The sequence below is a fragment of the Aotus nancymaae genome, unplaced genomic scaffold, assembly GCF_030222135.1.
Source record: "Aotus nancymaae isolate 86718 unplaced genomic scaffold, 86718_ANA_hifiasm-v0.15.2.pri h1tg000046l, whole genome shotgun sequence".
Lineage (NCBI taxonomy): Eukaryota > Metazoa > Chordata > Mammalia > Primates > Aotidae > Aotus > Aotus nancymaae.
Window position 1 is genome coordinate 28970811 of NW_026988460.1, and position 27039 is coordinate 28997849.

At 61.4% G+C, this 27039-nt stretch overlaps 1 protein-coding gene across 1 annotated transcript in view; it reads right to left on the reverse strand.

Moving 5' to 3' along the window:
- The window catches only part of PLXNA1 (plexin A1), a 47031-nt gene extending 22956 nt beyond the window's left edge, over positions 1 to 24075 (reverse strand). Inside the window, exons 1-9 of the mRNA XM_012475801.3 lie at positions 22743 to 24075; positions 20947 to 21129; positions 9094 to 9234; positions 7840 to 7940; positions 7564 to 7687; positions 7329 to 7482; positions 6439 to 6538; positions 4757 to 4871; positions 669 to 869 (exon numbers count right to left, since the gene is read on the reverse strand). Of these exons, the coding sequence (XP_012331224.2) occupies positions 669 to 869; positions 4757 to 4871; positions 6439 to 6538; positions 7329 to 7482; positions 7564 to 7687; positions 7840 to 7940; positions 9094 to 9234; positions 20947 to 21129; positions 22743 to 23981 (2358 nt within the window). The 5' untranslated portion in view covers positions 23982 to 24075. The remainder of the gene's footprint in view (positions 1 to 668; positions 870 to 4756; positions 4872 to 6438; positions 6539 to 7328; positions 7483 to 7563; positions 7688 to 7839; positions 7941 to 9093; positions 9235 to 20946; positions 21130 to 22742) is intronic.
- Positions 24076 to 27039: the final 2964 nt, after the last annotated feature.

Here is a 27039-nt window from a genome sequence, read left to right on the forward strand (position 1 = left end):
CATGGGAACTGCCCCTCCCGGGGAGCTTGGCCAGGGGTTCCAGCTGTGCCCCACTTTCTGCTGTGGATGACCTCAACTGTGTTCCTGTCTGGGGCGGTGCAGGGAGCCTAGCGTTTCCAAGGGGCGGCCTGGCAATTCATCATTATTTTATCTGTAGGAATTTAATTGGATCCTATCAAATTCCCCGATACACCCTCTTCCCTTTAAACACAGTTGAAGGGAAGATTAATGTGGGCCTGTGAGAAGAGAGGATGGGGAGGAAGACACAGGTGGAAGGTGCAGGGAAGACAAAGAGTTGGTGATAGAGCAGAAATGTCTGGAAAGGCTGGACAGCAGAGGGAACTCCAGATAGCTGTGGTGGCCAGGAGTGACCCTCATGGATGAACTGAAGTCCACCCTCAGGCTGCTCCCAACACAAATCTGGGGGTTCTCAGCAGCTACTAAGACAGCACGGGCCCCCTGCGGCCCACTTGCCCGCATGACCCAGGCACACCTGAGGGGCCTGGCAGTGGCCAGGGAAAACCAGGAGTGGCTTCTGACTCATCAGAGATACACATGAGCATGTGCACTGCCCTTTGTGAACATGCACACACCCCAGGACCCAGGGCTGTGAGGGTAACTGGCCCATTCCAGCTCACAGCCCCCAGCCTCTGCCCTGGCTGCCTCACCGAAGAATTCTGACACTGCAGGCTGGAGCTGTTGAAGCGCAGAGCAGTGACGCGGGCCGGGCTGCCCGGGATGTGGAAGAGGCACTCATATCCACGCTGGCCTGACTGTGGCTGCGGCAGGTTCCGAGCAGCCAGGGTGATGGGTTTTACCACTCCTACTGGCACATAGATCTGGGTGGAGGGCAGGATCTGTGGGCAGTCCTGGGGACAAGATGAGTTTGGCTGAGCCCAGGGGTGGAGACCAGTGAGCAAGGCGCACCCCACTGCACCCCGGATGTGCACTGGGCCTATGCTGCTCTAGCCAAGCACCACTGTGCCCATTTTATGCACTGGCAAAACGAGGACCGCAGAGACAGCTGGCTGGGACAGTAGCTACATACTGTGACCTAGACAAGCTCTGTTACCTCTGGCCCCTGAATGCCCTGCCCCATGTTCTAGGACCCTCCACCATCCCATAAACCAAAGGAGCACCATCTGGCTAGCAGCTGAAAAGGCCCTAGAGGCAGAAGAGAGTGGGGCTCTGGGGCTGCAGGCTCTGTGCTGGGTGCCCAGGGAGTAGGCAAAAATAGCCAGAGCCCAGCAGAAAAACAGGCCTGGCATCTGGGGCCTGCATTTCGGCAACAATAACTGATGCAATGGCCCAGCTTCCTTGCAGCATGGCTGCTGCTGGCCTCAGGAGATGGCCCCTTGGGAGCGCCACTAAGCTGGGCTTTAAATAGGGATGCTGAAAACAGGCTGTAATTCCCAAGCCCTGCAATAGTCCCCAAGGTGGGCAGGCCTGGGCCCAGGTCTGCAGAGATTTTCCAGGACCCAGGAGGGGGTCTGGACTCTGGCCTGGCCCCTCAGGAGCTCCAGGGAAGCAGAGTTAACAAGGCCCAGCTAGGCAAGCTGATCTCTGAGTCTGCAGGGATGCTCCTGTGTCCACTGGGGAGAGGCAGGTGGTGGCAGCTTGCAGCTAGGGCCACTGGCCCCAACTTGGGGGCTGCACTTGCAGCTGTGTGTTGAGACCACAGCCACAGCAGGAAGTCACCAGCACACACAGTGGCCATACCTAGGCCGTACCTCCCTGGCAGGCTGAGGTACATTCACTGACTCTGCACGCTGAAGCTCAGGCTGGAGTCTCACTGTGACACGGGCCACTCTGTTACTGGAGGGCCCCAGCCATGAAAATGGGTGGCTCAGGGCACTGAGACTCTTCAGTCCAAGCTAGGCTGCCCTTGAGCCCCCTGGAATGGTCGGTCTGAGACCAGGTGAGCTGCCCCACCACGTACCCAACCGAAAAATGCCCAGAGGAGCCCAGGTGGCTCAGCCTGCAGCAAGCCAGAAAGCAACTATGACGAGGCCTGGGCTTCTTCGAGGCTGCTAAGTCCAGAAAACCTCTTGGCCAGTAGCAGGAGACATGGAGCTGGCTCACGAAGAGTGAGGTCTCAGTCAGGGACCATCCCTGGAACCCAGGACCCAGCCAGGGACCACCACCACCCACCCCAACACCAGTGTGAGTGTGTGGGCCCGGCAGGCATCAAGGCCAATGTGGCTGGCCCCTACCTACCCGCCCCACCATGCTGAGGCTGGTCTGTCCCCTCACCGCCCCTGCCCTCTGCATGCCCATCGAGGAAGCTGACTGGCTGCCTGGACCACACCCTGTCCTCTCAGGTACTCCCTGCATCCCCACCCCATCTCCTCCCCAACACCCAGCTGGGTGAGAACCCGGGAAGCTCTGGACCCATGTGGTCCACTGAGTCAGGCCTGCGCTGAAACTCCAGTGATCACCTGACTCCAGCTGGTCCGACTCTGACAGGAGGGCCACAGTGGCATGGGCATCCTGGGATCAATGACAGTTCAGAGCCAGGTCCAGTTGTCCCCAAAGGCTCTGATTACAGCCTTTTGCCCAGTGCATAGTCTCCCTGGTAAAAGGCTGGAAGTCCCTCTGGGAAACGCTGGGGGAAGATTAACAGGGTGCGTTTTGCCAGTGTACCAGTCTACTTCCTCAAGGGACCCAGGCCTCCCCTTTGTGCAAGGGGGTCTAAGACTTGCTTAGGTCTGGGAACTGAATGGCAGGGCACACAACTGTTATGTGGAGATGCCAACCACGTCCCTCCTTTTCTGCAGAGTCCAGAAACAGGCATTCCTAAGAGAAAGTCCCGACTTCTGAGAGTGTCTCATGAGCTCTGCTTCAGTGGGGGCTCCACGCGGGAGCCCTCAGGCCCTGGCACACAGCACCAGCTGCCTCCACAGCCCCAGCCCAGCGGCTCTTCCCATCAACACGCACAGGCTACTCCATCTTCAGACAAACACACAAACCCCAGCATGCAGGCAGGCACAAGAGGCTACAGAGACCCCTCCCAGCATGGGGGCAGGGGGCAAGGGGCAGGCGGTGGCCTTGGGGGTTAGATCTGGCTGTTTCAGCAAGAACCTGGACGTAGTACGCTCCTGTCTCAGGAGGTGGCCCAAGGAACTCGCCAGAACCAGAGACGGGAAGAGGGCTTGCAAGGGAGGGGACTGCACTGGCCACTGCCCCAAGTCTGAGAGGACTCACATCACGCCCCTTAGGAACGGCTACATAAAAATCTAGGACTCAAGCTAAAGAAAAGAGTAAGTATTTGTGGAGAGAATCAATTCCCCACACAGCCCCTCGACCCCACACGTGCCCCCAGCCCAGCCCTGCCCACTCTGCCTCCCCACGCCCTGAGCCCCCAGGGCCACTACTCCAGGGCCCACTTCCTCCAATCCCCAAGGGTGCTCCAAAGTTCATGGCATGGATGAGGGAGGGCTCAGGGAAGGCTGCCACTGAGGAACTGGGTTATTTCAGTCCCAAAACCACTCCAAGCTGCCCAGGGCCCTGCCACCACCCCTGACAACCACTGTGCTGCGCCCTCGCCCGCCCCTGGGCTGTGCACAGCACCGGAGCCAGTGCATCTGCACAGTGACTCACACCCAGCTCTCCCTGGCCCAAGAGGCCCCAGGACCAGCTCCCGCCTGAGACTCTACCATGGGCTCTGCCCGCACCCCAGGACACCCTGGCCCGGCTCCTTGGGCAGGCCGCACACCCAGGGAAGACCCCCACTGTGTCCCTGGCTCCTGCACACCAACTGTCACAGGCAGTCACCCTGACACAAGCACCGTAGTCCCTGCTGCTCTGGGCTACCCTCCACTGCCGTCCTGTCTCTTGATGTCATGCCAGGGAGCAGAAAAGTCCAGTCCAGAGGGTGACCCTGGGGGTCAGGGAGCCTCTGTGAAAAGGAACCCTGAGGAGAGAGGGCCACCATGCCACTTCCTCGGCCCCTAGCCTGGCAGGAAAGTCCAGCCCAGCTATAGGCACCAAGGTATCCCTGGCAAACAGAACCTGCCCCCTCCAGCCAAAGGGCATAGTGTTCACAGCAAATGAAAAGGACCTGGCTGCAAGTCCCGGCTCCACACCCACAGCCAGACCTGGTTGGGGTGCGGGCCGCCACAGCTCCAGCCTCAGCTTCCACCACTCAGCGCCCATGGGCCCTGGGTCCTGCCTGTCCTGGTACTAAGTGCCTCAGGCTCTAGAAGGAACAGTCTGCTGTTCATAAAGCCAGCGCCTTGCCCAGCCCGGAATAATTACTACCTAATTACTAGCAATTACCACTCAGCGCCCGGAGACTCCAGAACCCACCAGCCTCCAGGCATACTACGCCAGCAAGGTCCCCTGCCCAGCCAGGCTCCCGCACCCCAGGCTCTGCCCACACGTGCTCTGCAGCCTGACAGTGCCCCACGTTGTATCCAGGAGCCCATGTCTGCAGCCCCCACAGAGGCCCAGGGGCAGAACTTGTCTGAGGCTTCTCCCCTTTCCTGAGGGTCAAGAAGGATGCCCGGGGGCCACCAACAAATATCACAGGCCTGGTTTCAGGCCAAGACAGTGACCCCACAGGCCTCCCAGCTGGCATCCGGGGTCCCCTCACTGACCCAGGCTGGTGGTGCGGGCACCACACGCCAACATCCCAGTCACCCACAGGCACACAGGCGCTCCCCGGGCCAGGCCTTGGGTGACACCCAGATGGACTGTCTCAATCCAGTTCTGCTCCACCTCCGAAAACCTGAGCCCCACACTCACCCAGCCTTACCTCGGACACATTGACACGGCCCTCCAGGAAGGCGCAGTCGGCTGCGTTGTGTGTGCACACATGGCGGTATTTGCACCAGTGGCAGGGAAAGGAGCCATTGACACAGGACAGGCAGCTGCAGGGAGAGGATGGGTGCTGAAGCCTGGGGACCCGCAACCACGCAGGGTCACCCGTGATCACAAGGACACCGTGCCGCCTCCGCTGGTCTTCATAGTGCCACCTCAGGGGCTTTGCACTGACTGCTCCTGGCCTGGAAGGTTCTTCCCCCAAACGTGAACGCAGCTGCCCCTCTGTCTTCTCAGGCCTCCCCGACAGCTGGTCTCGCCTGCCCACCCTCCTGACGCCAAGCTCTCTTTCTTCTTTGCTGCTTTTTCCTCCAGAGCCTTGATCACAACCTGACTGCCAGCCAGGCGTGGCTACTTGCACCAGAAATGCATCAGTGCAACTAAGGAACTTCATTTTAAGTTTTGACTCCTTTTAACAAACTTAGATTTAAACTGTAACAGCAGGTGCTGCCACAGAGCTGGACAGGGCTGTGCACATCACCTCCCTGGCCAGAACACAGGCTCGCTGAGACAGGAGCTTGTCTGTTTCCCTCTGACGCGCCCCAGGGTCTGCCAGGCTGGCCACTGCAGGTGCTCTGCCCACAATGCAGCCTTGCACAGGGCTGACACCTCGCCATCTCAACAGCCTCCAGGAAGACGCCACCTCCATCTACTCTCCGGGATCTTCTGACCCGCCAGCTCCCCCAACCACCCTGCTTCTCCTGCAGCCCTTGGTCCGCTCCAGGCCTCTGTCCCAGAGATCCCCCACCCCACCTGGGACGAGACATGCTGCATCCTTGAAATCTAAAGCCTGCCTGGCTCACAGCAGTTGCTCTACAAAAACTGTGACAGAGTCCATCTGTGTCAGTCAACAAGGCATGCCTGAAAAGCCAGGCACCTCCTGTCTCTGAAGCCATACTCCACTAACTCAGCCTGGGCCCCCCGGGTCAGGGAAGGAGTGAGGGCTCTCCTCTGGGCTCACAGTGGGACTCAGGGGAGGCCCCCAGCTCCTCCCATCTTTCCTCTGAGGTTGGGGGTGCTCACAGCCAAAATGGGCAGCAGGCATAGCAGCTGCCTCCCAGCCACGATCCCTGGGGACCTGCATAGTGGCCAGCACCAACCTAGGGGCCTGCATAGTGGCCAGCACCAACCAGAGGGGACACTGTCTGGCAGCAGCCTGCCACACACCAGAAGCAGCAGGCACCCAAGGGCCATCTCTGAGCCCCTGCCCAGGCCCTTAAACAAGCCCTCAGCCCTCCACACCAGTGCCCATGGGCCACTGTCCATACCACTGTGCCCTCAAAGCCATACACGGCTGCCTGGGGCCCTACGCGATCCCTGTGGGGTAGGCACTGCCGCCCACTCTGACTGCTGCTCCCTGATGCACCTGCCCTGGCCTCAGGCACCCTCCGCACTGGTGGCCTTGCCCTGACTGGCTCCTTTACTGCAAGCTGCTCTCACAGTGGCTCTCTTCCCTCCCTGACCACCCAGACTCGGGAGTCCCAGCCATGGAATCACCGTCTGCTGCCTGGCCACACAAGGGCATGTCGGCAGACAGCAAGTACAGTGGGACCACAGGGATGGGGGTGTGGCAAGTAGCCCAGGACCAGGTGGGTGGAGGGGCCCAGGGACACTCACGACTGGTGGACGCTGCAGTTGTAGAAGACAAAGTCCACAGATGCGAACTTCTTCCCCGTCTCCTTGGACTTCAGGTAGAGTTTCACCACCCGCTGGTCTCCTGCAGGAGCAGCATGGCCAAGTCACCAGGATCCAGGGCAAGCCCAGACAGGGGAACAACTTGCCGAGGGACCCTCTGAGCTGCCACCAACAGTCGCATCAAATGTGCCTCCATCCCCCTCGGCCCCCAGGTGACTGGGGCCTGGGATCTGCTCTGCTCAACTCCTGCTCAGTAGTGTAAGGGGCTAGGAACCGTGAGGCCCTCCCCATGCCCATAGGCTGCCTGCTCCTGGGGAAGGGCCTGCAGAGCAACTGCCCAATGGGCTGTGGCAGCCAGCGAGGTCCTGCACCCCAAATCCCATGAGACTCTGTCCCCCACCCAACCTGTGCCCCACAAGGCCCACCCCTCACCCACTCCCACTTCCAGCCTGCAAACCCCCCAAGACCCCAGGTCTCCACCGTGTGGTCCTTTCATCTCGCCTACCCTGCCCTGCTTTTCCACCCTGTCACCACGGGACTCCTAAAGACCTGAACGCCAGTAGGGATAGCAATAATTATGGTAGCGGAGGCAAAGTATGCTCGTGTGTCTACGTCTATATGGTGAGCTCATAGGGAAGTCCTAAGAAGGATTTATCCACTGTCCACTTCCCTGGCAGGAGGGCTCTTGCTCTGGCTGCATGCCTGGAGGGTTTCATCCACTCTCAGACCAGTAGGTGGTGAGACCTCCTCGGTATCAGCTGTCAGAGTGTTACCAGCATGCCCTTGGAACTGAACAAGGGAGGCACTAAATAGGCGGTGACTGGATGGCAGCCCTCGGCAGGCAGCAGGCACCACTGTGTTGGGCCACTCACCCTGGCCCCGCGTGATGGGCGCCACCTCCCGGGCAGAAGGCGAGCGGCAGTGAATCCGGCCGTCCTCCAGGATGCTCTCAGATTCTGTGAAGTCCTCAAAGGAGCAGTTGACACCAGCTGAGAGGTCAGGCACATTCCAGGCCTGCAGCACAAGCTGGGCATGCAGCAAGAGGTGTGGTGAGCAGGGTCCCCATGGCTGCCCCCCACCTCCTACCACCTGGGGAGCCACACTTACTGGGACCTGAGACATGGTGACAGATACGTTGCGTGGCTGCACAGTCAGCTGCACGCACTGTAGCAGGTCCGCCGCAAAGCGCTGGGGCTCATCTGCCCGCTCACAGGCGTCCCGCCTCGAGCAGCTGAAGGCAGAGGGGCTGAGGCTGAGTAGGTGGGGAGACCTATAGGGCCCACCCCCTAGATGGAGTGGAGAACGTGGTGTGGCTTACCCTGCACCAGGCTACCCTTCCCCACTTCAAGACCACCATGGCCATCCCCACCTGCCCATACTCACATGCTGTGCAGGACACACCAGCCACAGTGGGGGTCCCGTGACCCCAGACACAGCTCACAGGACGTGTACTGCACACAGCTCTCCACAGGTACCCGCGTCACCTGCGGTGGGGGAGGTGTCAGGCCCCTCCAGTCCCACGCCAGGCATCCCAGCTATCCTCACCTCCGACTCCCTACTCTGCTCTCATTAGGCCTGGGGAGGCCCTGCACTTGTTCTCAGTCTATACAGGGGTGCCTCCAGGGTCTGGTGACCCTGCCCTAGCCAAGCTAGGTCACACAGGTCAGGCCTCTGCTCTGGGAACCCAGGAGGCAGCAGCCAGAGGGAACAGTCCATATGGGGTGAGCCCATCAGAGAAGCACCTGAAGCTCCAGCCAGAGTTCCTCTCCATCTGTCTGGACTCCCTCCCAGCTGAGTTTCCCCAGGGATCAATGGGCTTGGCAAGCCCCAATCCTAAGCTCCAAGGCAGGCCCAGACAACACTCAGAGGGCCAGGCACCCGTGTGCAGAGCCAGGCGACTCCCCTGCAGCTCACTCTGACTCCTTGGTTCAGCCTAGCATCCCAGTGCCAATGGAGGCATGTCCCTGAGGTCCCCAGGAAGGCAGAACCCCACTGCACCCAGGAGGGACAGAGGAGAAGCAGGAGCCAGCCATAAGGGGGAGAGGCCTGGCCTTAGCTGGTGTGCCCAGCCTGGTTCCACCTGCCCTGTCTGCCCATCCTCCAACAGCCACAGGCCACTAGCTTGGGCCAAAGGGCAGAGGTGAACTCCAGGCAGGTCAGGCCAGGGACTCAAGTCCATGGCCTTACAGAGCTGGGCCAGGCACCAGGCCAGCCATAGGCCCTACAAGCAGACCCACTGGATAGAGACCCAGCCCTAGGCCTGAGGACTCAGGGGCCCTGCCCACCCCAAACCCTTCAGTGACATCTGTCCTCTGAAATCACTCTCCTTCACATATCTGTTTCTGTGGTCAGGAAGTCAATAAGGGAGGGGTGAGAATTCCAAACCCAGTTCAGGAGAACATGGAGGCAGCAGTGATGTTCTGGGGCCCCTGGTGCCCAGGCTGGTTCCCCGACAGACCCAGCCAGGCCCATGAGTCTGCAGGCAGGCAGAGCACAGACCAGCTTGAAACCACTTTCACCAGGAGCCATGAGTACCTGACTTGTGATGTGGCCCCACCCCCACTGCTCGGTGACTAGAGTTCCTGGCAGGAGGCCCCCCCACTTCAGCCCACACTGTCTGACTGGTGCAGCACCCACCTGCTTCTCGGTCATGGCATAGAGGTACTGGTGGTTGGGGCTGAGGACGAGATCTCGCAGTATGGGGTTGCCCTCCTGGGCCACCACGCTCTCATAGGCCAGGGCAGGCCGGCCGCCGGGGTTCGAGAGGTCCACCAGGATCTGCAGTAGCAAGGGTCCCTAACTGGGGCTGTGCTGACACCTCCTTGACCCAGTCCTACCCCCACCAAAGGTCAGGGGTCTAAAGCCCCTCCCCGAGCTGCCCAAGACATGTATGAGCAGAGAGATCCAGGGCCAGCCACACTCACTCTCCACATCCCCGGCCCAGCCCCAGTGCAGGGCAAACTCAGACCTCAACAGGCCAGTCTGGGACCCAGCCCCTTTATCAGTCAGCAGAGGCCAGAGAGCACTGGGGCCTGGAGACAACCACAGCCCAGCGCTCACCAGAGAGCAGCACGGCCACACACAGGAAGAAGGCTGCAGGAGTCCCATGGGTGCCGAGCCATCCCTGGGGCCAGGCTGGGCTTCTGAAGGAGGGGTGTTGGTTGTTGGTGGCAGAGGCTGGGGCTCACAGGGAGTCTAGGGTGGCTGGGACCAGGAGACTCCAGGATGGGGTGTCCTGGGGGTGGGGGCATCCCGGCAAGAAGGCAGTGGAGGAGGGTGGGAGTCTCATCGGCATGGAAATGTATTCCAGATCCCAAACGAACCGGGCGTTAATTAGCCAGCTCTTCTCCTCCGCAGCTTGCGATGCTGCAAGTATTTTTAGTTGCTTTTACCAAACAAATGTATTTAATTAACAGAGAGACCCAGGGGGCTTTCCAGAGATGGGACTCTTGGGGCGTGTCTGCCCAGCTATGAGTCCAGGGCAGGCTCTCACGCTGTGGGCTGTGGCCTGCTTCCACCAGCCTGACTGGCTCCCGCTCCCCAGGGGCAGCCAACCTCTCCACCTCTACCTGAGGGCACGGGCCTGGGCCCAGACTCAGTACCCCTCCTCTGTGACCTCATGGTGACAGGGCAGGGCAGGTCCAGGGCAGCAAGGCCCGGCAAAGCCCCTGGTTGGAGCCCGATCCATCAGGCCTGGGCCAAGGGCGGCCAGCCAGGGTGGGGCGCTGTGTTTCTGGGCCAAAGAGGCTGTTGGCTGGGAGAGGGGGAGGGCCGCATTCCTGAGCGCCGGCGGCCACCCCCCACATCCGCTCAGCTGCCTCGCCTCCAAGCAGGCTTAAGTCAAACCAGACCCGGAAGAGTGGAGCCCAGAGCTGGGCAGGGGAGGAGGCAGCCGGGACAGCCCAGCTGCAGCCATGGCCCACAGCCTCTGGGAGGAAGGACGCAGGGACAGCGGGTGGCCCAGGCACAGCCAGGCCACAGCCACCTAGTGCCCCTGCTGGTGGGGTCTGGACTGCACCCACACCCGAACCCAGTGCACTTGCGCCTGCCTGTCCTGCGGCCACAGCAGGAATGGGAGTCCTTGTTCAAAATGACCAGTGGCCCAAGGACTGCCTGTTGGGAGCTTAGGTGCTGGCACCACAAACCCGCTGCCTTACTCTGGGCCAGTAGCCAGAGGGCAGGTACTCAGACCCACATGGATGCCAGCCAGGACCAGCCTCTGGGCCATACTGCCTGGGTCCAAATCTCTCTCTGCCTCCATTTCCCTACCTGTGAAATGGGGACGACAGACACCCCTCCCTTAGACAGAGCTGTTTTGATGTTTACATGAGGACCAGGCCAGGTGTGCCACGTGGTAACAGGGAAGACCCAAGGAGGCCAGGCTCAAAGCAATCACTGCACCTCAGCAGCCAACCACACAGCCAGGCCAGTGGCTTACGACAGTCGCCAGGCAGTGGGGACAGGAAGACGAGGAGGGCAGGACACTGCCTGAGTAGAGACTGGGGCAAGGGTGCCCAGTGTGCAGACCTGGGGCTCCAACCTAGAAGACCCAGGTTAGGAACTGCAATTCCTCTCATCTCCTCCATCCCCACAGCCCTGCAGAGATCCCCAGTGGCTTCCCACTGTGAAGCTCAGGCCCAGCCCCGCCTCCCCCACCAGCACCAGGTCTATAGCTCCTCCCCACCCGCCCCCCAGGCCTGGCCCCTCTAGCCCCTGGCAGCAGGGACTCTTTGGCCTGAGCTGATGGAACCTGGCCCGGCATGCAGGGAACACTTGAGAGGGGTCTGAACAGGAACAGGACCAGAGAGGGACCAGCCTCCCGCCTCACAAAGTCCAGGGCCACTTGATGCTGGGGCCTGACCCTGGCCTGGCCTGCCAAGCATCCACCCACTCAGGGTTGGGGGCACAGATGTCACACCAAGGGGTAGAGGAAATGGGTCAGGGAAGGGCAGGTCCAGGGGGCACACCAGCTCCAAGGCAAGAAATGGTGGGCGAGGGGTGCAATGAAGGGTCCTGGCTAGGGAAGAAGCCACAGGAGCCACGGGCTGGGCCCCAGGCACGCCCCGCTCCACCCGGCAGCATGCCGACTGGACAGGTGGCTCCGACAGCTGTAGCCGGGAGCACACGCATCCAGCTGTCCATCTGCCATGTACCCATCTGTCCACCCACCTGCCCCACACTGGGCCACCCCCACCCCATTCACACACACAGGCTGGGCCCAGGAAAACAGGGCCCCAGGAGAGGCCATGGCATGGCCAGAGGGTAGTGTGAGTGAGACATTGGGGAGGCCACGGCCCAGAACACCAGGCCAGAGGATGGACGGCACGCAGAGCAGGCCGCACACTGTTCACTGAGGCGCCACAGTCCCGGCTCAGCAGACCCCTATGTGTGCACACATGTTCTGAGGGGCATCCAGCTAGGACAGTGGTCCCCAGGACGTGGGCCCATGTCCCAGACAGCATTCAGGGTGAAGGGCCTGTGCAACCAAGCCAGGTTCATCAGACCACACAGACAGGAGGTAAACTGAGGCTCACACAGAAGCTGCTCGCAAAGTGGGAAGGGGGAACCAGCACCCGGCAGGAGGGTGTTCCAGGAGAATCGAAGAGCACAGGGGCACAGAAGGCAGGCGGGCCTGAGGCCAGAGCAGCTGGCAGGACAGCGGGGCACACGCCGGCCTGGAGCCCACGTGCCGACGTCCACACCCTGGCTACAGCTGTCCACTCGTGGGCCACCCGCTTGGAGGCAGCCCACCCTCGAGGTAGCTGGACCCAAAGCCCCTCCCACAGCAGCTGGGCAGCTGGCAGAGCAAATGAGAGGCTTGACGCATCCTGGCATTGGGGCTGGGCCACAGGCATGCCCTGGAATCCTCCCCCAGCTGTCACCTTCTTGCTCTGCAAATCTTTCCCCAAAGACCACCCGAACCTTCCACAACTGGCCCCAACAGCCCGACCTCCTACCTCCTAGCACTAAACAGGAGCTGGCGATGTCCATGCATGCCCCCAAGCCTGAGGACCCTCCCCTTTACCCAAGGGGCTTCAGCAGAGCCATCAGCCTCCCTGGACATGTCCCTCGGCTGCACCAGGCCCCCACCCAACCCTGGCTGGGGGGACATGGGTCGCCCCACCCACTTCTGCCTAGACCATCTAACCCTGGGGTCCCTGTCCTACATGCACATGGGCGAGTTGACCCTGGCCTCGGAGCTGAGACTGCAGTGCAGTCCTGAGGCACCAGGTTCCCAGGCCTCTCAGTGCTGGGGCCAGGCCAAGCACGGGCCTCACATGTGGACTGAGCACCTCCCACTGCCACAGGGCTCACCTGACCCTCCCCACAGACAAGGGAGCAGGTTTACTCCTTTGCCCTGAGGCACAGCAGGCAGGGCTCACTGCAGGCCCCAGGCTGGCCCTGCTGGCTGTACCCACTCCCATCACTGCCACAGCCCTGGCCAACTGCTGCAGGCGGGCAGCTGAGGGCCCGGCCAGGTCAGCTGTCCGTCCCGCCCAGAGTCAACAAAGGGCCCATTCTCCAGGCTGAGGGCACGCGGGGGTGCTGGGAGGATGTCTGGGCCGCCCAGGCTATGTGCCAGGGCCGGCACGCGCCCCAGCCGCCGGGAGGCAGGGGCTGCCTGGCTTGGCCCTGACCTGGCAAGAGGAGTTGCCCAGTACTGCCCAACCCATGATGGCAGCCAGGGGCCTGGCCCTCCCCCTGCCTGTACGACAGGCATGCACCTGTGGAGCTGCTGTCTGGCTCCAGGGCTGGGAGAAGGACAGGATGAGGTGGGGACAAGCAGACCAAGGGCAGCAGCTAAGGAGGTAGCCACATGCAGAGGCCTCACACGCCTCTCAGCCTTTCTGCAGAGGCAGCTGCCAAACCCGTTCTTAGTGTGAGGTGGCCCCAGGAAGGGCTGCTCCAGGAGCAGGAGCCTCTGCTGCCCCCTCTTCTCAGGATCCCCCACAGGGCACAGAGCCCACCTGCCTCTCCCCTTCCCGGCCAGGACCGCACGGCTGAGGTAGGCCCCAGTGGACCCACTCCTGGACCCTCATCACCCCTCACAGAACTGCCCCTTCCTCCGGCTGGGGACAGGTTCTAGGCCTCCTTCCTGGGTCCCCATCACTCTCAGAAAGGCCAGGAGGAATTTGACACTGGAAAAGCAATTAGTGATTTCCTCTTAGCAGTAATTGGGTAATTAAAACAGGATTTGCAGGAAGCCTGAGGGCTGGAATTGGGCCAGACACACCTGTTGGGGGAGAGGGTGTCCCAGGAATCCCATCTTTTCCACCCCCAACCCTCAGCGCACAGGGAAGAGTAGGGACCGAGGTCAGGGTCCTGGCAGGTGAAGGACAGCCAGGGCTGCCTTAGATGGGCTCCAGCCTGCCCCAGCAGCAACCACTCAGCAAGGAGTGGACCTGCCCAACCCCTGGTCTCATCTGCTAACATCCACCTCACAGAGCTGTGTGAGAACTCAGGAGCTCATGGTTCCAAAGGGGAAGGCAGGCATGTTTGCTTGGCCCTGTGGCAGGGCAGATGTGCACAGCTGCCTGGGGAACCTAGCCCCCTGCTGGCAAGGCCACAACTGGCAGGGCCACCATGAGCCACCGTAGACTGTACCAACTCAGTCACACACTGGGGCTTGGCCAGGGTCCTGCCACAGCCAGGCTGTCACTAGCATGGGTCCTTCAGGGGCGCAGGCAGCAGGGACCATCTGCCCCAATGTCTTCTCTCAAACCCACCAGCCACCTGATGCCCTCTCTCCTCCATCCTGTGACCTCAATGCCACCTCCAGCCCTGACCCCAGGGCCCTGGGCCCTCAAAGACCCACACCCCCCATCCAGCTGGTCCTCCCGCCTTCTCCGGTGAAGCGACCCACCTCACAAGCACAGTGTCCCCGAGGCAGCCCCTGAAACCCCAAAAGGCATAGTGCAATTCCCAGCATGCACTGGGGCACTCTGAGCTTTGGTCCTCCTGTTCCTTGTCCCCAGAACACCTTTCCAGCAGACCACCCAGCCTCCTGGGTTGTTCCAGCCTCCATAGCCACTGCATGCTGCCAGGGGCTCCTACACTGTGGTTCTTGCTGTGGTTGAGTCTGTCTGCCTGTGGGGGAAGGGGAATGCCCAGTGTGGACACTCATGAGGCCGCCCCTGCCAGGCTGACATGAGCCCAAGCACACACAGGACGGGGCATGAGGAAGCCACCGCTGCCTCCACCTTATCAAAGATGTTGAGGGGTCCATGCCCAGGCTTAGGCCTGACTGGCAGGGCCCTCTGTGCGTGCCCCATGGGTAGCTCTACTGGCCACTGGAAGCAGGAGCAATGCTTGTGCACCCTCACGTGCCACCAGCTCTGGGACAGTACTCATTATGCCCACAGGGCAAACAGGAGATCCCTCCCTGATTCCTCGTGGCTCGGCCCACAGTGGCCAACCACACACAGGAGAGGCAGAAAGGAGGCGGCACATGCTTGCCAGGAAGCACAGAGGTCGGCACGTCACCGTGCAGGGTCCCCCCAAGGGGCCTGGGACTGCTGGCCTAGGTAGGCGGTGGCAGTACACACTCAGGCCTCACAGAGAGCAGTGGCCACCACGGGCAGCTGACTCCACCCCATCCCAAGAAGACACTGGTTGGGGCACAGCATAGACGCACCCAGCAGCCTGCCCAGGAGCACCCACTGCATGCTGCCGGGCACTGCCACAGGCCCCCACCGAGTCCTCCCGCAGCAGCAGAGGCAGTCCTAGAGAGTTAGGGTAGAATGACAACAGAGGCTCCATAGCCCAGCTCCCAGGCTGAAACCTAACAGGAATCTGTTCTTCTGCCACCGGAATCCACACACAGCTGTGCTTATAACAGGCCCGCAAGGACTGGTGACACCACGGCCCTCCAGAGTGGGCAGGGTACACAGGCGTGTGTGCTTGGAACACGCAACACGAGGACACGGCACACACCACAGCTGCCTACGGTAAGGAGGAGTCTCACCAAGGACACTGACGCCAAGCACAAAATGACGACTCAACCCCAGAACCCACATAGCAGTACATGGCGTCAAAGGTCGGCCAGGGCAGTCACCCTGGGGAGGGAAGGACTGGGAGGGGCTGTGAGGGATGGCGGGTACCTGTGCTCTCCCGTGATACACCCCCAATGCATGCTTCCATGTGTTTCACTTCCATGTGGCATCCATCACAGGCTGGCCATGCAGGGCCATCCTGCAGGCTTGGGAGCGGACTGCATGCTGCAGGCGCGAGGGGCACGTCCCCCAAGAACACGACCGTGCAGTGCAGGCTATACCTGGGAATGACTGCATGCTTCAAGGGCAATCAACTCCCCTCATCACTCCCCCAACAACACACAAGATGAAACTCAGTCTCAGAGGCAGGGGGCAGCAGCTTCCCCGTGGCTAAGGGGCTGGGGACTCAATCCTGCCATTCATCTCTCTTGGGGCTTCTGTGGCCAGCACACTTCTTGTCCTTCTGGCTCCAGCTCTTTCAGGATGGTCTCCCACCACATACTGGCACAGACCCTGGACAGGGAGGCTCACTGCAGACTTGAACAGGCAGGCTCAAGTTGTCAACCCTACGGTGGGCACCGGCCACCAACTTCCTTGCACTTCTGTGGGCTGTGAGATGCCATTCAACTTCCAGAACTTACAAATTCCAAAATCCTGCTTGGGGTTCAGGGGGTATGGTGGGAGTGCAGAGGCCTCTAAAGCATGCTGAAAGCTTCTAGAGCAGCGGGGCCTCTAGGGGGCAGGTGTTCCTTGTCTCCAGGCAGCCCAGGAGCACAGCAGGTGCTGAGCTGTCTGCAGAGGGAAAGACGGCTGGGTGGAGCGCACCTCTCTGACACTGCCTAGGGCTCCAGGGGCTTCGCTGCAGCTCCAGACCCTGTAGGTCATCATTCCTCGGGCTCATGGATGGCAACTAACGCCACAGGCCTCCTAAGCACTTCAGAGACCCAGCAGCTGCAAGTCCCGCCACCGCGAACTCCTAGGAGTGCCGAGGAGCGGTGTGGACCAGTCAAGGTGCAGGAGGTGCCGTAGCATGAGTCCTGAGGGCCCATGAGCAAGGGACAGGGGCCAGCCAGGTCAGGCTGCACACACGGTGCTGCAGCTACAGGCCCCGTGCAGGGACCTCTGAAGGAAGATGCTGTGACGGCTCATCGGGTCCAGCTCCAGAAGGAACTTCAAGCCCCAAGCCTCCCTGGGGTACGCCAAGATGCAGCCAACATCGGGGAAGGAAACCAAGGCCCCAGAGGATGGGGCTTTGCCAGGGCAAGCTCCAAATGAGCCCGGGTAAGCCCCATAGCCCAGGTGATGGCTTCTCTGAGCTGCTCAAGGCCACAGGGCACGTCCCTGGGCCACAAACTGGTGGCCCAAAGGGATGCTTGAGTTGGCCCTGTTATACTTTCTTAAAACATGGATTAGTTGCCAACATTTAATAATCAAGAGATCTCACAGAAAATACAGATTTCCAGAATCTCTTGAAAAACCAGGTGCCCAGGCAGTCAGGCCTATATTCCCAGCATGGGCAGGATGGGCCTTAGACAGAGGCCAGCTCCTTTTGCCCCACAGTGGCAGCAGGACCAGAGCAGGACTGGCCTCGGGTGCCCTCAGCGGGCCCACAGGGCCAGGCTCTCCCGAGCTTCACTCTGTAGGGGAAACAGCACCTGCTCTGCAGGAGGCTGGGGCCTGTGCTCTCCCCTCCCATGGGGGTATCTGGGCTGATGCTACAGGACTTGAACCAGGGGCTGCCCCTGGGAGCTCCTGACATGGCTGGGGTCCCCAGAGGGCACAGGAGGAGCTGAGAGCAGGGCCCAGGAAGTTCACCGAGAGGCACCCCAGTGGGAGAGGCACCCCAGTGAGAGAGGCACCCCAATGGGAGAGGCTGCCTCTGTGGGGGCAGGGCAGGTGGCGGGTAGGGCTCTGGGGAAAGGAGAGGGGTCAGGGGCACCCCCAGTCGGCCTCACAGCTGAAGTTCGCAGGTCTTAAATTAATCGGCTACAATTTTACACAACAGTTTGGCAGGGGCTGGCGAGAGGCCAGCCAAGTCCCCGGAGCTCCCCAGATGCTTTTTAAAGCCCGGAAAGGACCGGCCTGGGAAAGACTGGGAGTGGTCGGCCTGGCAGGCCTGCCCCTGGGTCAGGCGTGGGCTCGGGGGGTCCCCAGGGCCTGGCTCCAGCAAGCCAAGTGGAGAGGGCAGGAGGAGGGGCCCTGAGCTCCAAGAGCACAGCCAGGCCAAGCTGCCTCAGGGAAGGAGGAGCCCTGTGTGAACAGGCAGGAGGGAGCCCAGGCCCAGCCCCTTCCCAAGACCCTGAGAGCAACAAGGAGGTGGGGCAGCCCAGGGGAAGGGGCTCAGCATAGCCCTCCTCACCCTGGCTCTGGACCTTGGACCACAGCCAGCTCCACAGCCAGGCTGGGTCAGGATGACAAGCAGATGAGAAGTGAAGTTCTGCTGCCCCAGGGCCAGGCCAAGAGGCCTGTATGTGGCCGGCAGGCAGCAAGCATCCTTCATAGTGGAGTAAGTCTAGAGGCCTCTCGCTGGAGCCTGCAGGATACTACAGAGCCTAGGCAGGCAGAGTGGGACTCGAACCCAGGCCCCAGGACAAGTGAGGGTAGATCTCCTCCTGGCCCCTTGCCCCAAACCCAGGGCACCCTCCACCCAAGTGGCCTGTGGTGGGAAGTCAGGCCTGAGGGCCCCACAGTGACTAGGGAATAGGAGAGGCAGAGCGGATCAGACAGGCACCCACCCTGAAACACACTCACAGCAGCAGAGCCCCAGCCAGGTCCAAGGGCAGGAGCCAACCAAACAGCCAGGGTCCTGGGCTGTAGTGCAGGTGGGAGTGGGTAAAGAGGGGCTCCTCAGAGAGGAGGTCACTGAGGAAGGGGCCTAGCTCTTGACAACTCTGCCCAGCCTCCTTCAAGGAACCGCAGAAAGAGAGGCAAGAGCCAGCAGCCCTGAGCACCTGCCTCAAGCACTCAGTTTCCCCACCTGTCAAATGGATGACAGGCTGCTGTGAGGCCTCTGTGGGGTGCTGGTGCACAGTCAGCACTCACCACACACCCCAGACAGCAGGAGCACGGCTTGCTCAAGGCCAGACAGTGGATGGGAGAGGCCTGGGAACCACGCTGACGTGTACCCACTTGCATGTAACTGGGGTTCAAAAACCCTGCTCAGGATGTGCCCAGCTGCTAGATGGTTTAAGAACAGGTAGATTTGGGTGAAAGGGTGCAGGTGGCAGGTTCTTCACTGATATGACTGTGTCTGCATCCGGGAGGACAAAGCAGGGGTGCGTCTCACCTGGAGGGCCTCTGAACAAAACTCAGACCCAAGTCCCCGACTGCAGACTCTGCCAGGCCAGCAACCCCTGGCACAGCTGACCCCAGATGCCCGCAAAGGGTACCATCCACTCATACGCAGCCCACGGCACCCAGCCCAGACTTATCTGGGGGTGGAGGGAGGCAGTACCCAGGATGGGCACTGGGAGGCAGGTATGGGCACCTAGAGACTCTGAGGAGAACTCAGGGCTCTGAAGGGTGGCAGCCTGTCTAGGGTCACCAGGAAGGAACTAGCCATATCAGGCCACAAGGACGCAGCCTCCACCTTCCCAGCTGCACCTCCCAGCAGCTGCCCACACAGCCAGGCTCGAGGCGCCTGGCCCAGGGAGCAGAGGACAGGCTCCACCCCTACCTACTGCCCTAAGAATGGCCCTTCTTGGCTCTAGGGGTGGGAGGCGGAAATGGGAGAAGGAGTGGGGACAGGAGGAAGGGGAAGAGTTGATAGAATCTCATCCCAGAAGAAGCCTCTTTCCATAGATGGGCCCAAGCCCAATTCCGAAGTTCCATGCTCCGTGCCTCAGTTTCCCTCTGTGGGACTGGGGTGAGGAGGCAGGGGAGACAGGCCAACTGCCACCCAGGTGAATAGCTGTGTCCTGCTGCTCCTCCAGCAAGGCTCCAACCCAAATGATGCCCCTGGGTCACAAGAGAATGAGTGCCGGGCAGCAGGAACAGGGTAGGGCTGGAGGAACCTGGTCACTGGCTGGGTAACAGGCTCTGGGGTGCCCCACAAAATGTCTCCAAGCTGCTGCACTGGGCTTCCACACAAGCACGGCCCTCTGCCTGGCAAAACCCATCCCAACACCCATCCATGTGCTCAAGAGCCCTACGTGCCTCCCAGTATGAGGAGAGGGAGTGTGGACTGGGAGGACGGGAGGGGCCTCACACCAGAGCCACAGGGCGGCACCCCACATGGGGGCCAAGAGGGAGGTCACAGCAGAGGACCTGACTCAGGGGTCACAGGACTTCCTCCATCAGCTTCAGCCTCACAGCCACTGATAACAGAACCAACAGGACCCTGGGGCATCCCTACCCTGGGGGGCCTGCAGTCAGCAGCTGGGCCCCCACTAGCCCTATACCACCAGCACCCCCGCCAACCCAGAGCCTGGACATCTGGCTCATTTCACAGAGGGGAAGCTGAGGCTGCAGGGGATCCCGGTCCCAGAGATCACAGAGCCAAGGAGGGGCAGGACTCCCCACCATTCCCAGGGCAACTAATATGGCAGAGATGGGAGGCCCCTTCCAACACCAGGGACGGGGCTGAGAGCTGCCAGCCCTGGCCAGCTCCAGGCCCAGCCCCACCTGCAGACGCACATGGGCTCGGGGAAGCTGCATCAGCACCAGCCTCTGGTGCCTGTTATGCACCCCCAGGGCCCACTACTACCCACTGGGTCTCTGGGGTACCCAGGCACCCCTACCCTTCAGTCTTTCTGGGAGCTTCCTCCACACCGGCCAGCCTGGTGCCCACCCCAGCCCAGGCAGCTCCCCTCCACCCACGCCCTCCAGGAAGCTCTGCACTGCCTTTGTCCAGCCCACCATTCTGGGGAAGGAAAGGAGAACCTCAAAGACCAGTCGGCTATTCCTGCAGCACCCTGCCCTCACCCTGCCACCGTGGGGCTAGCTCAGGACTGTGGCCCAGAGCTCCTCTAGCACCAGCCAAAGACGAGCAGGGGCACTACCCTTGCCCTGCCCTTGGCCCAGCAGAAGGGCCTGGGGGAGGCAGGGCCAAGGCCTCCGGCCTGGCAGAATGCTGAGGCAGCAGACACTGGATCTCCCAGCTCGGGAGCAGGGCCCAGAGGGGAGGGGGCCATGCGGGCCTGCCCTCACCACCCACACATAGCAGCCTCCCTGGGAGGTCAGCGAGTGCCCTTGGAGAGCCGGCCCCTGCCTCAGCATCCCTGGGCCCTGCACAGGCTCCTGCATGGTCTCAAATTATCCTTGCTTAGTGGTTCTGGGGCCAGTCATGGTCAGAGGCACAGAGGGGTGTGGGGCCCTTCAAGGTCACTGGGCCCAGTGTAAGGCACACTCCTCTTGCCCCCCATATGCCAGATCTAGCCTCCCACAGCAGAGCAGCACTGTCTCTGCCACCACCTTGGAGGACCTCAAGCCTTTGCTCCTGCTCCAGGCAGGAACTGCCTCCCAAGCCCCCTCCTCGCCCAGCCCACCCAGGCCTGACCTTTCGGATTCGGCCACTTCGCGTGCCGGCGAATACCACAGTGCGGCCCCGGTAGTCATAGGCAGCAACGGCAGTCAGGCCATCGTCCTTGTCCACGAACAGCGGCGTCCCCTCAATGGTGACTGTGCCCCCCAGGGGCTGGTTGAAGTCCTGGCCACAGAAGTCGTCGTCGATCTGCAGGGGCTGTGGGAGGGGCAGGGTGAGAGCCACTCCCCGGGCGCCTTCTCCCGGAGAGCTGGGCCTCCCTGGGCAGGGCCGGGAGTGCGGCTGTCTTTCTAGAGAGGTTGAGGGTAGCCCCCCAGAGAAAATGTGTAGACAGAGAGGGTTTATTTAAGACAAGAGGGAGCAGGTCACATGTGAAAGGCAAAGGGCCAGCTCCCAGCTAAGAGCCCGAGAAAGCAATCAATAGCATGAGGTTCAGGAGCAGCTGGGGCAGCGTGGAGGGGTGCTGCTCCACCGCCAGGCCCAAGGAGAGGGCAGGGCAGGCGGGGAAGAGGTGTGGGAGGAAGTGGGGCAGATGGTCCCTGTCTGCAGCCGGTTTGTTGGGGGGCCAGGATGAAGGAGCAGGGGAGGCTGGGCCAGGGCTGGGCTACACGGAATGAACAGGTGGGAGAGGGCAGTGGGGACTGTCCCCAGGGAGGAAAAGAGCTGGCCCCAGCTTTGGGGCAGAGCACAAAGCGAGAGCGTGGTGGGGCTTCACCCAGGCTCTCCCCTCCAAGCCTGTGTCTCCATCTGTATGGTACAGAGAAAACGTGCCTTGAAAAGCCAAGGGGAAGGTGGACAACCGCATCTGCCAAGCACACATGGGCCCCGCCTCACACAGGCAGTGAGCGTGAGATGGAAGGGCTGAGAGGCCCTTGCGGGCCCACTCTGGCCAGAGGACAAAACTAGGATCACCTCCAGGTCAGAGATGGGAGGCTGCAGCCAGAGAGGGGCAGGCCTTCCCCTGGGCTGGCCAGCGACACCCAGCAGCAAGCACAGAGGGCCTGGTCTCAGGGGTCCCAGGTCTGGGTGGAGTCCCAGTCCCTTCACTTTCCACCCTCAGCAAGGCCTGTGCCCTCTGAGCCTGCTCAGGAGTGTGAACAAGACGCTGCCTGAAAGGCAGCAGGATAGAGGCCCAGGCCCAGCTGTGCCTTGGGATGGGCGCTGGGGGCTGTGGCTCCTTGGAGTCAGGGTCACTTTCTCTGCAAGGCATGGACTGCCGTCTGCACCAGGGCACTGTCAGCTCCCATTGCTGGGCAAAGGCAGAGGCCCAGCGGGCAGGTGCCACCAGGGGCATGTGGGGGACACAAGCGCTCCATGGAGATGGTATTTGGGCTCACCTGATTGATAGGGTCTGGCCCCAGCTCTGCCTCTCACTGGTTGTGTGACCTAGGGCAAGTTACCCCCCACCTCTCTTATCCTGTAACCTCATCTGTACGATGGGGACAAGATGGAGCAGGAAGCACCCATCGTGGGACCAGGTGCATGGCCGACACCCTGTCTGGTGTCCCACAGGGGCCATGGACTATGCCAGCAGGGCCTCGTCACCCCATCTTCTGAGGCACCAGACACCATCATGGCTGTGAGCAGCCTTTGGGGATAGCACCCTGGGTCCAAACCCACTCTCTGGGGGATGGAAAAGGGCAGCCCCACCTAGCTGGGCCTTGGGGGTGGCCAAGCCAAAAGCCAGGCCTGGCACGCAGCAGGTACCACTGGGAGTGTGTATGATACTGATGCTATTGTCCCATCTGGGGGTGGGGGGGCGGGGACAGGGGGATGGGTCCTGGGAGGAGGGGCGCCCCTGCCACACTCACCGAGTTGATGCAGCCCAGCTCCTTGTTGAGCAGCCACGGCAGGGAGAGCTTGCCCTCGCCACGGTAGCAGGACTGGATGCGCTCCTTGATCTTCTCCTTGATGGCCCTGAGCGTGAACAGGCACAGCGCCGACTCCTTGGGCGGCTTCACGCGGTTCTTCTGGCCCTGGGCGAACACGGTGAACAGCACATCCTCATCCTCGGCCAGGCCCAGCTGGCGGGCCAGGGCACGGCCTGGCCGGCTCAGGAAGGCGTCCTGCACCAGGCGGTACTCCACGCCTGCCTGCTCGCAGCCTATGGGGAACTCCACGTACGAGTAGAACTTGGGGTCGTCCACGCAGAGCCGCACGATCTTGGAGGTGAAGAAGTGCTCGCCGGCAGCGTCGGGCGAGGTCAGCTGCGTGTCCAGCTGCAGCGTGAGGTAGTAGACAAACTGCTCGCTGCGGAAGCTGTACACGTAGTAGATGTCAAAGGCTGGGAACTTGGACAGCGTGTCCGACGGGATCTTGAGCTGTGATGACACAAACTCATCCTGGTACACAAAGCCGAACATGTCGGCATCCTCCTCGTTGGCCATGAGCCGGCGGCTGGACAGTGTGGGGAAGTACTCGGACTTGCCATCAATGGGTGTGCCCACAAAGAGCTTGGCCTGGCCCTGGCCCGGTGGCCCGGCAATGAGCACGCCCGCCATGCTGCCCGCCTCCCGCACACTGGACAGGTAGTGCTCCTTGCGGTGGTGTGGCTCGCCCAGCTTGAAGAGGTCGTCCAGCCGCAGGAACTGGCAGATGCCCTGAGAGGCGCTGCCACAGGCCAGCAGGCGGTTGGCGGCATAGTCCAGCAGCAACAGCTTGTTGACGTTGTCCGTGCTGCCCAGGCCGTGGGGGCAGGACTGCACGCTGGGTGGCGGGTAGCACTTCTCGTTGTCCTCCACGGGGCCCGTGACGTGGGCTCGCAGCAGCGTCAGGTTCCCCGACAGCTTATAGATGCGGTTCACCGCACCCACGTACACTTCGCCTGTCTGCTCGTGCACCACTAGGTGGGTGAGGCCCCAGTCGCTGGCTGAGAATGTGCGGAAGGGGGGCTGCAGACCCCCACCTGCCCTGGGAGAGCCTGCCTCAGCCCACATGCCCGGCAGCAGTAGCAGCAGCAGCAGGAGCACCTGCAGGCTCCGTGGTGGCAGCAGCATGGCAGGCTGGGGCCTCAGGCCTCGGTGCTCCGGTCCTGCTGGGGCGAGCTTCATGGCGCCGGGAGCTTCAGCCCTGGGGAAAGGGAAGGAAAGGGCATGTGAATGCAGGCACGGCCCCCCCACCGGCAAGCACACACCCTAACACAAGTGTAGTAGGTGTGCACGCCCCATCCCATGATCTTCTAGTGTGAGCCCTTCCTATGCTAGGCGTGCTGACTCCATCTCCAGGAGGCAGGACCTGACCCACCAGGAGGAGCCAGGGGTGAACCGGGACACCTCCCCAGTCTGAGGCCCTGTGAGCTGTGGGGTATACCAGGTGTCCCCAGGATATCTGGCATGAGGACACCCCATCGGCACCTGTGCCCTGCCATCACTGGCAGAGGCCAGGAACTGGGAGGTGGGTGACAAGGGCCTGAGGTCTAGACTGGGACCCCAGCTGACACCCCATCTGTAAAATGGGACCTAGAGAGCATCCCTTACCCAGAGCTTCCCTATGCCCTGGGGAGCAAGACCCTCCCCACAGCTCCATACTTCCAGGGTGGGCACCAGCTCCCTGCCCAAGGCTGGTGGGGACATACTCCACCACCATCCCCTATAGAAGCTTGACACAGATGGGCTTTAGTGCTCACTCCCACCTCCAGAGCCCTGCCTCTCCCCTGCACACGCCCTGAGAGTCCACAGCACAGGCACCGCTGAGGACACGGAGGCCCAGGCCATGCAGGCAGCAGTTCTCACTGTGGGCAGGTGGCAGCCTGGGCTGCTCTCTGTGGGACCCCAAGCCCCATGCTGGACCTTGAGACCTGTAGTTTAGAAGGCAAGCAGTGTGTCCCACACATCCCCACACCAGCCAACAGGTGCCCTGCCGAACGGCCCCCTCCCAGGCTCCTTGGCCCACCCAGCCCTGACTCTCAGCACTCCCACCAAGCCATCACTCCCCTTCCCAGCCTCACATCCAACTCCAGGAAAGAAGAATTCCTCCACAGGGAAGGTGGGCAGGTGCTCCCTGTACTACACCCCTCCAGTTACCCAGCCTCAGCTCCCCACCCCTACCCAGACCTGTGTGGCCCCTCCCACCCTGCTCCACATTGGCCCTCATTTCCCGGTCACACTCACTACCAAGGTCCATTGACTTAACCCCATAACTCCCCAAAAGGCCCATCCCTCTTTCCTGGATTGCCAGGGCACTCAGCTCCCTCCACCCACAACCACCTACAGCCAGGCCCCTACGCAGAGGCTAGGGCCACTCTTCTGACCTGCACATGAAGTCAGCACTGTCCCAATCCTGGCGGAAGTCCCCATACCTGCCATGGCCTCCATTGCCTCTGGAAAGGTCTCACCACCTCCCACCCAGCAACTAGTAGCCAGGCGCTGGGCTAAATCTAGACCCTGTTACTCTGCAGACAGGTAGCCCTGATAGGGACAGTCCCCTTTTGTAGCCTCAGTTTCCCCATTTGCAAAAGGGAGATGAAAGCTCTTCTCTCATGGATGAAAGAGGAAAGGGCATACCTGCCCACAAGGCATAGTCAGCAGCGCCACTCCCTTGGTGTCATTAGGGCCTGCTGCCCCGGATGTGCCTGATATGCTGGGCCTCTCACCCACTCCTGGCTGGAGCTGGTCACAGCAAGGCTGAGTCCTGAGTCCTGAGTGCAGGCCTGGGCCAGCCAGTTGCACACACCATCCCTCTACTTCCGGACACCCCTTGTATGGTCTGGCCCCATTTTACAGATGGGGAAGCTGAGGCCTGAAGACGAATGCTTTCTCCAAGTCTACCAGGGAGCTGGCCACAGTTCCATCAGCCCCTGTGCCTGGTGCCCACATGTAGAGCGCGGGGCTGCCTGCCCCTCCTCCAGGCCTCTGGGCCCACTGTCTCCACTCCCTGCCCTGCTCAGTTACCCTGGTTTCAACTGTAGCACAGGACTTGGAAAGGGTCTCTGTTACTTACTGCTCCCACTCTCCCGGCCAGAATGGCTGCCCTTTAAGAGCAGGGCCTGGCTCTGGGTGGTTGCCAATGCATCTCCAAGCCAAGCTAGGGACCCAGGAAGTCAGTAAATCCCTGTGAGTGAGCAAATGAATGAAGGGTATGCAGAGGGCCAGCCAGGCCTGGGCATGGCAGCCCCCACGCTTCCTTACTCTGGCTTCACTCCCCACACACCCCCTGCCCAGTGTGTGACAGCGCATACCCACTGCTCAGATGGGAAAATCGAGGCTCTCAGAAGCAAAGAGCTTTGGCTGGAATCCCAGAGCAGGAACTGCAGTGTGCTCCCAGCAGGTTGCCAGCTGCCTTGGCCAGACAGCGCCCCAAGAACAGCAGGGGAGGAGTCTCTGCTCCCGCCCCCACCTCAGAGCTCAAGGCAGACCCAGGAGTGAGAGAACAGGCTCCTGGCAGTGGCAGTGGGGCCGGGGCTGGGAGCTGAGCACACGTGAACTCCAAAGAAAACATGAATCATTCACCGTTTATCAGTTCAAAGCAGGCCTGCAATTACCAGGGGCTGGGCTCTCCCCTCCTCTGGGATAATTATACACGTCTTAATGCAATTACGGGCCCTACTTTTTATATTCAACAGGAGGGACGAGGCTAAGAAGCCACCATCCGAACTCCTGCCTGGCCCTGGGCCCACCACCCTAAACCCCACCCTCACCCCCGTTTCCCCAAAGAGGTTGCTAGGAAGGGACTGGCCCGGGGGCACAGGGTTGCCAGGCAAGAAACGGGGAGCCCCAAGCCTACAGCTGGGTCCCTCACACCCAGCATCTAACAAAGGCCAGTGAGAATGCTTGGCCCACTTCTTCCACCTCATGGGCACAAGACTTGGGGATCAGACTCAAGGTCACCCAGCTAGTCCCACTAGGGCAGGGCCCAAATCCCGAGCTTCCAAAGACTGGGCCAACCAGTCAGGCTTCAGGGCTCAACTCTCATAGGCCTGGGTCTGCCCAGGAAAAAATGCATTCATTCCAAAGCTGGGCCTGGGTGCCAGGGGGCTGGGCCGGGGCTGGGAGGGGAGAACCAGCAGATGCTGTGCTCTACTGAGGAGCAGAGCCGGCCACTGTGGCTGGGAAAGGCTTCAGGGGCCTTTCCACCTGCTCTGGGAGGACCAGGCAGCCTAAGAGCTGGTGC